The sequence below is a fragment of the Sapajus apella genome, unplaced genomic scaffold, assembly GCF_009761245.1.
Source record: "Sapajus apella isolate SASKATOON/1434 unplaced genomic scaffold, GSC_monkey_1.0 scaffold1, whole genome shotgun sequence".
Taxonomy (NCBI): domain Eukaryota; kingdom Metazoa; phylum Chordata; class Mammalia; order Primates; family Cebidae; genus Sapajus; species Sapajus apella.
The window spans coordinates 67,800,173-67,811,922 of NW_022436941.1; the positions used below are offsets into that span (position 1 = coordinate 67,800,173).

The 11,750-nt window shown below is 43.1% G+C and overlaps 1 protein-coding gene across 1 annotated transcript in view; it reads left to right on the forward strand.

Moving 5' to 3' along the window:
• Positions 1-9,609, forward strand: part of MRPS27 (mitochondrial ribosomal protein S27) — a 99,980-nt gene extending 90,371 nt beyond the window's left edge. The window contains exons 8-11 of the mRNA XM_032278802.1: positions 833-935; positions 3,088-3,230; positions 5,453-5,623; positions 8,049-9,609. Of these exons, the coding sequence (XP_032134693.1) occupies positions 833-935; positions 3,088-3,230; positions 5,453-5,623; positions 8,049-8,288 (657 nt within the window). The 3' untranslated portion in view covers positions 8,289-9,609. The remainder of the gene's footprint in view (positions 1-832; positions 936-3,087; positions 3,231-5,452; positions 5,624-8,048) is intronic.
• Positions 9,610-11,750: the final 2,141 nt, after the last annotated feature.

Here is an 11,750-nt window from a genome sequence, read left to right on the forward strand (position 1 = left end):
GGGCAACCTGAGCTTATTGTTCTGTGTTTTGAAGCCAGAGTTAAGGCTCCAGCCCTGGTCAGTGTATACTAATGTGGGACCAAGAAGATCACAGATCCCACTGGGGATTTGCCAAGGCTCTCCCCTGGCCGCATTGCCAGCAGGTCTTCTAGTCATCGTTACTAGTCTGCAGCAGGTTTAGCAATGCTTGCATTTTTGCCCTTTGTTTCTCTGCCGTCTCAAAAGGCTTCGATTTTATTGAAGCGTAATTTTGCACCCTGGGTTGAAAGAAACGATCACTAAGTGTTTCTGATTGCCTAATTTGTTTTTGATAGGCACAAATTGTGGTATTTATTGTAACACTCTGAAGAAGTCTTATCATTGCTAAATTGTTTAAAATTCAAAAGCTTGCTCCATCAGGCCACAGCAGTGTGAATGACTATGGGGCTGACATGCATGTTGAACCTTTACTGATTGTCTCAAGTGACTGTTGGTTTAAGGTGTACTCTTTATTTTTGTTTTGTTTTGTTTTGCTTTTCTGACTGTAAAAGAAATGCTTATTCATTGCCAAATTTTTGGAAAATAATAAAAGATACAGAAAAGAAAACCAAAATTGCTCATAATTTTACTACCCAAAAATCCATTAACATCTAGAGTATTTCTTTCCTATATTTTTCTTTAGACATAAGTACCTTTTATTTACAAAATTAGGATTATAATGTATATATAGTTTTGTTCTTCTTTGTTTACTTAATGTTATAACATGTTCTTTTCCTCATGTCGTTAAAAGTCCCATTTTTGTATAAAGTACTCATTGTTTGGATGGACCATGATCCGGTATATTCTGTTGCAGTGGGAAGAGGAGAGGAACTTCGGTGCATCCCTATTGCTTCCAGGTCTGAAACAGAAAAACTCAGTGGGTTTCAGTTCCCAGTTATATGGCTATGCACTTCTTGGTAAGCTAAAAGATCCTTACAAATATTGTTCTTCGGCAGAATTATTGCATTCTTCTAGTTCATAATAAAATTATAATTTGATTTAAGTTTACCAGTGAAATCCAATTAGCCTTCATTTTTAGACATAAAAATAGACCTTGATGGCCTTACAGTTACTCCATAAGAGAGTAAAAAGTGTTCTTAAAATCTGTCACCACTGGTAAAGCAAGAACTAGTTCTGGTGGCCATAGATAATAATATTTATTGGCAATCAATGTGAAGAAGGGATAAAGAAAGGGACGTTCTAACCCTGTTTAGGGAAGAGAAACTGAGAGCACAAGTAGAGCACTTCAGGAAAAGCGGAATAGCTCATGGGTACCGTGTAACTGCACCAGGAGGTACGATGGTGGCTTTCCTTTTGTGCCCTGATTCCACTGCAAATCAGACAGGTTAAGAGGACAAAGCCTACCGAAGAGTGGCCTCAGAATCTGGGTTGTATGGAATCTGGGCAAACAAGATTCAACCTAGGCCAGGCGTGGTGGCTCACGAGGTCAGGAGTTTGAGACCAGCCCGGCCAACATAGCAAAACCCTGTCTCTACTAAAAATACAAAAATCATCTGGGCATGGTGGTGTGTGCCTGTAGCCTCAGCCACTCCGGAGGCTGAGGCAGGAGAATCGCTTGCGCCAGGAGGAGGAGGTTGTGGTGAGCTGAGTTTACACCACTGCATTCCAGCCGGGGCAACAGAGAGAGACTCTCTCAAAAAAAAAAAAAAAAAAAAAAAAAGATTCAACCTAAATGTACATAAAATGTTGTCCTTATTTACAGAAGGTTTATTAAATGCATATTATTTTATTACTGCCCCATCATGTCATAAGTAATTAGGCATCCCTCAATTATACATTGCTTCTGCTACCTTTGTTTTTTGAAAATCACAAAGTTATGGCAGTTTGACTGCTTTTGAAGTTGATGTTATTGACTGTCAGATTAACAAAGGAGTTGACCACTCTTTTTAAAAATCATTTTTTCCTTATTTGCTACCTCCTTTTAATATTGATTTACGTGCATTTTCCTTTGCTTTCAGATTAGCATTCAGGACTGTCATACAGCCTGGATTGGTTAGAAGTTGACAGGGCAAAGAAAACGTACTTTGTGGTTGTTTGTGAGCCGAGGCTCTGGTTCTTTGTGATGGCAACCATCAGATCAGAAGCTCTTTGCTCTCATTGTGTCATATGCTATGCAGCCTCACTCAACCCTGATGGAAGCAGCTGCCCAGAATGTAACTGCAGTCCAGCCCCAAGCACCTTAAAGGTCTAAAATTAGCTGTCGCCTGATAAGCTTTGTCTGTTTGTGTCCTACTCTGGCTTTCCCCAATCCTCCTTCCGAGGAAAGATAAAAGAAGGTGGATTTAAGACTGGGCAGCTCAAGGTGACTTTGGTCATTAGTGCAGAGAGGTTCTACGCCACAGGAATACAGACAGCCATCTCCCTACCAGAAGACCCTGCTGTCTGGTGTCCACCACTTGAACTCCAAGTGTGATGGCTTGAGGTACCCAGAGAAGCATTCATGTCCAGAGATCCGAAGGGATCATGAGAACTCTGTGATTTTAAAACTGATGAAACTCAAAGGAAAGAAGGGAAAGATGAGGGTTTTTTATAAGGATAGTAGATTGGGTGTTTTGAAGGATTTCAAAAAATGTCAAACATTTCCTAGCAGGGAAAGTTGTCAGAGGGTTGACCAGATTTTCACAGTAGGAACTTTGTGGGATTTCTTTTTCTGGGGAAGATTTTGTTTTTGAAACAAAAATTGTATCTCAGTTGACTTGTTTTTTAAGGGTATCCTTACCTAAAGGCATATATGTCAGCTTCTGAATTGCCCTCACCCCAGTGGTTTATACATCTTCATGAAAATCTCCACCAGCCCAAATGAGAAAGAAGAGAAACAAGTTCATCTAATTTTATATTAAAAAATGGATACAGTGAATTTTACCACGTTCTTCATTATACATCTGAAATGTCACTGGATGGGATGAGTCTCTTGGTACAGATTAGAAGCGACCCTTCTCTGCTTCTAGAGCTGCTAGGTGGAATATTCACTTGGGCCTTCAGGTCCTCAGTCTTAGAAATGGTAGGAAGACATGGCTGAACATTCTTTGTTGTTCTTTCTGGCCACAGGGAAGGTGGAATTGCAGCAAGGGCTACGGGCTGTGTACCACAACATGCCTCTGATATGGAAGCCAGGCTACCTTGACAGAGCCCTTCAAGTGATGGAGAAAGTAGCTGCCTCCCCAGAAGACATAAAGCTGTGTAGAGAAGCGGTATGTTCCTCAGACTAATATAGTGAGATTTAGCCATCTGTTTCCCATAACCTGAACTTGAATTTGTTTTGTCTTTCCCCTACCCCCACTTTCTTTATTTCTGTAGAGTAAATACTTAGCCAGTTGAAAAAATGAAAAACCACAGACATTTTCAATGCTCCTGACCAAAGGCACTAGAAAATATGATTAACATTGATTTATAGTTCATTGTCTAGGGAAAAAACTATTCCACTGCCTCGTCCCTCACCTCTTACCTAGAAACATCTCAGTGGGAACTTAAGAGAGGGTAAAATTTCATTTTAAATATGTTTGGTGTTTCTGTACCCCCATGTAGTCCCAAAAGGATACATAGCATTTTTCTCCATAAAAGTCCTCCATAAAAGAAATGAATCTGGGTCCAGAGATGGAACCATCTTAAACCATTCTGTGTGAATGTGTGATGCTGAGATCTGGGTCAGATATTCCTTTCAAAGTTCTAAGGTGTTCACTTTACCAGGACAAGAACACTACCCTCCCACCAGCCCCAAATGTTGTGCCTCTTGGTCACCTAGGACCCTTGACAATATGGGGTTGCTTGAACTCCAGGAGACATGACGAGCCTTACATCCCACAGGCAGCTGCAGTGTCTGCTCCTGTCCAAGCAGCTTTTACAGCCAGTATGAGGCCTAGAAGGACATGGGTTGTCTTGTTACCATGGTGTAAACATTACCATAGAGCCACATATTTGTTTTGTCTTGACTCTGGTTACTAGGGCTTACCCCTAGGCTTTCATTTCAGCCCTGAGATGGTCAGGTCTGGTGTCTGTACTGTCACCTTATACTTATGTCTAGTGAATCATTATGCTGGTTGCCAGACATTTATAACAAAGGATAAAGGATGTACATGTCTCAGTATACTTGTTTTAACCCTGCTGTAGTCAGTACTGGTGATTGAAAATACAAAATTATACATAAATCCTTTTCCAGGGAAATATTCCTTCCAATCTGAGCCAGATTTGCATTCTTTGCATTCTAACAGTAGAAAATGAGTTTACATGTCGGCAAGAATGTGCTATGTGTCCAGTTTGGCTGTAATATATTAGTGGTATTAAAAGGCCCTGGCGTATTTTCAGGATTTCTGTTCTGATGTGACATGGACAGGATTTAACTGGTTTCCAGGCAGGTGTTTCTGCTGGCCTTGCTCTTGCTAATATCCCATTTCTGATAATTAGGCCCTCCGTGGGTCAAGGGAGGTGTGCCTCAAAGTAAGAGTGGAGGGGAGAGGGGTCAGAACAAAAAGAAACCCTCCATTTTTAAATTTACTTCCTAAGTCACAGAAATTACCTCACTCAAATGAATTTCATATATAGATTTCTGGTCTTTGCCAGCAGCTTATGTGGATTACACTGATCCTTAATTTACATATACCGTGTGAGCTAAAATCTTTCTCTGAGTGGGGGCCCTTGCTTATTTCCAGAGGCTTTAACATACACTTAAAATGGCCTTTGGTTGGTTGTGGTCTATAATGATCTATCCCTTTGTCCCAAATCCAAACTGATTGAGCAAGAAAGACATGGAAGGGGGAAGTACTTTACCCCATCAAGCATAATTCCTGGATTCCTGCCTGGCTAACTAAAAGTGAACTTAGCTGCCATTGTGCTGATTCACTTACACAAATAATTCTTAGCTCACTTATTTGGTATTTTGTTCTTGCTTGATCTTTGAGACAGGGCCTCACTGTGTCACCCAGGCTGGAGTGCAGTGATGTGATCATGGCTCACTATGGCCTCAGCCTCCAGGCTCAAGGCTCAAGCAGTCTTCCCACTTCAGCCTCTTGAGACCACAGGGCTGTACCCCCATGTTTTTTTTTTTTTTTTTTTTTTTTTTTTTTTTTTTTAGTGACAGAGTCTCCCGATGTTGCCCAGGCTGGTCTCAAACTCCTGGGCTCAAGTAGTCCTTCCACATCATCCTCCCAAAATGCTGAGATGACAGGCATGAGCCAACATACCCAGCCCAGCTTGCTTATTTATACTATTTGTTTTGTACTATTTTTGATGCCATCTGATAGGGTGTTTATAATGTGAAAAAATATGACCATTTTTATTTCCTTCAGTTTTATAAGAGCAATCTTCTCACAGTTTTTTAGAGCTCATTCTTCCTTCCTTTCGCCTTCTCCAGTCTCTCTTCACCATGTGCTTTTGGGCCATAAGACATGTAGTTGCTGACCCTCTTTCTGCTCCACAGCTCGATGTGCTGGATGCTGTGCTAAAGGTGCTGACTTCTCCGGCTGATGGGGCGTCAGAGGAACAGTCCCAAAAAGGTGAAGACAACCAGGAGTCAGAAAAACTGGTGGAGCAGTTAGACATGGAGGAAACAGAACAGTCCAAGCTTCCTCAATACCTGGAACGGTTTAAGGTGAGTCATAGCAGGATTGTGTCTCCTCAGCAGTGCGTAAAACACTCCTCTCCTGTGGTGATGGATAAGCATTCTTTTCGTGCATCAATGTCACACACAAAGAGGCATTAAAAACTGACATCAAAAATTACATTTTTATTGCTTTGCACAGGAAGTGGTCTTAAACCAATGGAATTTTTATGCTCCTTTTTGTACTTGAGCAAATCGGTCAGTTTTGTTCACTAAGGTAGCATGTCATTACCCACTCATTCCTGATATGCTGTGCCTTTTGGCTGGATAGTTGCTTGCCTCCTCATAGCAATAACCTGACTCCCACCCCAGGTGGAAAGTGGCCATTTCTCCATCTTACACTAAATGTGCTTGATAACCTAGAAACCCAGTTAGACATTATAATGCCACATTTGAGTATGTAGAGGTAAGACGCAGGCATCTTTCTCTGCTCACCTTTGGCAGCTTTATGTTGTTCTCTTATACTGCATGGAAGCTGTAAACAGTTTGACTCTTTCTTTCCAGAACAGCCCTGAGCACTCAAGCCACCTTTGGTAGCTTCTAACTCTATACATCCCAAAATGCTCTGTGATCAGTGTCAGGAAAGAACCATGTTCAACGTTTAAATGCTTGGCTTCTTAGCTGCTTTGATTTTTGTCTAGTGCAAAGGGAAAAAAATGTGCTGCCAGAATGGGAATTCTTTGTACAGAGCAAAAAAACGTTCCCATTTGTTGTGTGTGACTTGTTGTGTCACTTTGGTACTGATAAGATGTAAACTTTGCTAGATTATTGTGTTTAAATCTTTTCAGTAGTTAGACTGGACCTATTTCCCAGTGTTGGAAGGGGGATCCTGTTGTATTTTTAGCAGCAGTTTCTCCCAGCACTTCTATAAAGTCATTGCTCAACTTCCCTCTTATAATTTAAAACTGAGAAGGAAAGGTTAATCAATGTTCCCAAGGTACCTGGAGAACTGGCAGTATAGCGGGGCTGAGAATTTGCATGCCTTCCCCTTCAAGCTGTTTGCTTAACCTTGTATATTTGGAAAAGCTAAAGAAAAAAAATCTACTTAGTCCCATGTACTATGATTCATTGCAGTCACATTGACCAAGGTTGCCACATCATTCCTAAAAATTAAAACTTCCTTCTCTTGTTTCTTGCATACTTTGCCTCAGAGAATAGAAACCTGTGCCTGCATTAAGTTCTCAGCCCTATTCCTCTACAAATGTATTTTTATGAAAATCAAAAAAAAAAAAGACAAATGTTTATTGACTCCTAACTGTGTGTTGGGCACCAGTGCATTTCATTTCTCCTCGCAAGAGCTGTGGATGCTAGAGACTGCTTTCTCATGTTAGATGACAGCAAAGCCGAGAAAAACTAGCCCATAGTGACTGACTTTGATTTGAACAAAAGTTTGCTGACTCACAGTTGAGTCCTCATTCTGGCATCCCAAGCTGTCTTGTTGGCCTCAAACCACATGGAGAGTGATATCAGAGAGAAATCATTTTCGTTTTACATATCCTTTTCTTCCCGTTGCCTGAATTTTATTAGTCTGAGGCCATTTGTTTGGGAGCCATTTTTATATGACTGAATCTCACATTAGGCCTCTGGCCCCTTCTGGAGCCTAGGCACCCTGCCCACCCCCAACCCTGTTACTGGAGCAAGCCTCCTCCCCTGTGCCAATGAGTGGCATTTGTTTGCGGAACATGGGGGTGTGTGGTATAAGCTACAGCTGGGCCCATAAGTGGCTCTCTCTAATGAGAGAGTGCATCTTGAAGTACTTAAATAGATTAATGTTTGAATACTTACTTCTCCAGGAACAGAACACCAACCAAACCAAGCTGCCATTTCGATGAAGCTGTAAGCAGGCAGTGCGTAAAGGCTGACCTGCATTGGAGCACAGCAGGTGGACGCCTCCAACAGTGCAGGCACTCAGGGGAGCTGTTCCTTGAACTGATATCCATCTGTTGAGAGGAATGCCAGGAAGGCAAATATTTGTTTCAGTTATTCTGAAGGCACAGGTACGGATGGGCTTGCTCCAGTTACCAGATGCCTCTGCCATTTTGTTGCATATTAGAATTCTTATTCTTAGAGTTTGCTGCTTGGTTTGGTTTAAGTCAGGATGGAAACATAGATTTGTTACAGCCTGACTGTCTTTGTGGTTTAAAACACAGGGAGACACAGCATATGGAGTTCCATTTACTATTTGTGTGTGAAAGGGGAGAAATCACGTGTTGCATCTTAACAAAACTGCTGAGCTGAAAAACACAGCAAAAGCTAATAGCACCTAGAAGAAAGGCAGCATGACAATTTCCTAACAAAATGTTTTTTTTCTACAAGCAAAACTTGCAGATATTTTGCAGGTGGCTTCATCCTTCCTCTTTGTACCCTTCTCTCACTTCTCTACCTTTCTTCTCTTTTTTCCCTTTGTTTCCAACAGGCCTTATATTCTAAACTTCAGGATCTGGGAAAAATTGAGTCAGAAAGTCTTTTAAGTCTGACCACGCAGCTTGTGAAGGAAAAGCTCTCCACCTGTGAAGCAGAGGACATCGCCACCTATGAGCAGCAACTGCAGCGGTGGCATCTAGACCGTGTACGCCTGATCCAGAGAGAGCAGGAACAGAGGGAGAAAGCGAAACAGGAGTTCCAGGCTCGGGAAGCAGCAAAGGCATCTGCCTAAGAGGGTCCCCCGGAGCCCAACCCCTCCCACAGAACTTCACTCGACCCCATGCCAGGACTTGGCAGTGACCTGCACAGCAGCCTCAGCTTCCTCTACCCACCTTCTCCTTTTCTTAAAGCAGGCTATACTCTACATGGCAAGGAACCATGACTCCCCATTGAGATGCCAAGAAGGGCTGTGGAATTATGCAGGTGGCTCGTGGTCAGACTGAAGTCACTGACTGAATACCTTCAGGAGGGCTCTTGAGGTTCATGATGGAGTTCCTGGGGCACAGGGATTAGTTTTGAGCATTAAAGTTCCTAAGACCCAGTGAAGGTACTGGGAGAAACCAAGGCTAAAGAGTCAGGTCTAAAGCACAGGCTTTTGTTTTGGGTTTTTTTGTTTTTTGAGATGGAGTCTTGCTCTGTCACTCAGGCTGGAGTGCAGTGGTGCAATCTCGGCTCACTGCAACCTTCGACTCCCGGGTTAAAGCAATTCTCCTGCCTCAGCCTCCTGTGCGCCACCACAGCTGGCTAATTTTTGTATTTTTAGCAGAGATGGAGTTTCACCATGGTCTCAAACTCCTGACCTCAAGTGATCTGCCCGCCTCAGCCTCCCAAAGTGCTGGGATTACAAGCGTGAGCCACTGCACCCAGCCAAGCACAGGCTATTGAATAGCCTCCCTCTCCCCAGCCCAGGCACATGAGGCCAAGGTGAACTGTGCATCCTGAGACCTTGTGTCCCTGAGTCTCCTCTCTGAGTGCAAGCTGCACTGTGAGCTGACTGTGGGAGGCTCACACATTCCCACCTTCTTTCTGCCACATCTCGCCCTTTTGGACTTGCACTGGGGAAATTCAGGACAGGAGTGAACTCAAGGCCATGAACCCAGTGGATTTCAATTTTTAGGCCCCCCACAGGGACATTTTTAGGATGTAGGAATTTGAGCAGAAAGCCGGCTCTAGCATGAAGCCTTTTTAGCTTGCCTTCGCCATCGTATTGGAGTAACATTTTTTTTTCCAAAACATTGTCTCAACTCCTTTATCAAGTAGGTAAAAATGAGCCTTTTGTGTACACACAGGCACATGTGCACACACACAGCTTGTGAACACACATTTCTGTTAAAGAAGTTAGAAAATAAGAGATGAGACTTGAAGGGCATAGAAGGTATGAATATTGTAAAACTGTCAGGAGATGGAAAATGCCTTTTTGAAGTTTCTCTTCTGTAAAAGGGGTCAGGGCAGATTTTGCTTACTGCGTAGGGTTGCTTTTAGGTATAGTGGTATAATTTTATTCAAGATTGTGCCCTTTGATGAAAAACCTCTGGAAATAAATGTTCTGGGATAATGTTGGTGTATTCTTTATCTTTGGGGGAAGGGAGGAAGGCGAGAAGGACTCATCATTATTGTTACTAAGATTATGAGGAGTATATTTTCAACCCTCCTCCATTAGACTGTGGGATTTATTGTAATAATGATAACTACCACCACTAATATTTATTAAGGTCTTAACTGTAGGCCAAAAACCCAAGCAGCCCTATGAGGGAGGTACCAGTGTCCCTATTTTATATAACTAAGCAACTCTCTTGCTGCTCCTCTCACTGCCTGCGGCCTCCATGTAGAACTGCAGTCAGGAGCCAACACTGGGCCCTTTAGGCTAGCAAAGCTGCAGAGTCTTACTTAGGTAGAGGGCCGTGACCAAATGTCAGTACAGACGTTTTGGTTTACCAACAACAGGGGGGCTTTTTCAGCCACTCCCTCATGACATTCAAGATAAATCAAAAGGCAACTTTTGCTCAGTAATGATTATCACAGCATGAAGTATCTGGTTAGGCTTTGGCTCATCATTTTGCCTTCATTTTTCCTCCCTCTCCAGCCCCAGCATTTACTCCCAGTCTTCACCAAAAGAGACCACTTCTGCACTGTACTGTCGTCCCACAGGAATTCCCACGTCCCCTGTGCCTTAGGATTCCTTCCACACTTGTGCCCCATTTCTGAGGACTCTTAGAGTCTTTCCCCTCCAAATCTTCTGCCCTTTCACCGTGTCCTTATCCCCTGAGCTATAGGATATTATCTCACCTTTCTTCACAATTAGCACTTCCCTTTTTTTTTTTTGAGACGGAGTTTCGCTCTTGTTACCCAGGCTGGAGTGCAATGGCGCGATCTCGGCTCACCGCAACCTCCGCCTCCTGGGTTCAGGCAATCCTCCTGCCTCAGCCTCCTGAGTAGCTGGGATTACAGGCACGCACCACCATGCCCAGCTAATTTTTTGTATTTTCAGTAGAGACGGGGTTTCACCATGTTGGCCAGGATGGTCTCGATCTCTTGACCTCGTGATCCACCCGCCTCGGCCTCCCAAAGTGCTGGGATTACAGGCGTGAGCCACCGCGCCCGGCCTAGCACTTCCCAATACAGTTGTCCTTTGTCCCCTTCCCTCATGCCATCTTCCATATTCTTCCATGTGGATGGAGAAACTGCTCTTGGTGCCCTGGCCTCTGGAGATGACCTCAACTGGGTCATCTCTCAGTAACAAATTACCTTCTACAGCTAACCTGCCATAGTCACAGGCAAACCTCCAGCCTCATATCATGAATCCAAGATCTTAGACCCTGAAGTCCCCATTCTCTCAATCTTGTCTCGTACCATGACTGCTGCTGAACCAGCTTGCCCTGTGACTTCCTTCCTGTTAACCCTTTACCCCATCACGCCAACTCTTGATCTCCAGAATTTGCTTCTCTCCCAGTGTAGGCCCCATGGGCAGTCATGCCCCTGATGTTCTCATTAGCAGCTTCATTCTCTCTCACTCCCTTTATCCACGCTCACTTGTCAGCCTTTGACCTACACCCTTGCACCCATCTGCTATAGGTAGAATTGTGTTTCCTAAAAAAGGTAAGTTGTATCCCTAATCTCCAGTCCCTTAGAATCTGACCTTAGTTGGAAATAAGTTCTTTTACTGAGGTAATCAAATTTAAAACGAGATCATCAGGGTCAGTCTGATTTAATTTGCTGTTTTTTTTAGAGGGGAAGTTTGCACACACAGACACAGAGGGAAGATGAGCTTGTGACTCTACAGGCCAAGGAACGCCAAGGCTTGCCGGCAAACACCAGAAGTTAGAAGTAGTAAGGACTATTCTCCCCTAGAGCCGTCAGAGAAAGCTTGGTCCTGCAGACACCATCATTTCTGAATTCTTGCCTTCAGAACTGTTATTTTAAGCCACACTTTTTTGGTAGTTTGCTACCTTGGCCCTAGGAAACTGATAACACCACCATTCATTTTCTGTTAGATTCTGACTTACTGAATGTTGATACATAAAGTCATAATATTTGGCTGATTAGATTCTTCTGCAGAATGATGGCTGTTCTTTTCAACTCAGTAGTCCTTCCTTTAATTGACTCTCATTTTTACTTCCATAGCTTTTATATTCTGCATTAGCTTGAAGCCCTGCCCTCAGAACTACAAGCAGATGTTCTCTCCATCATTCTTCCT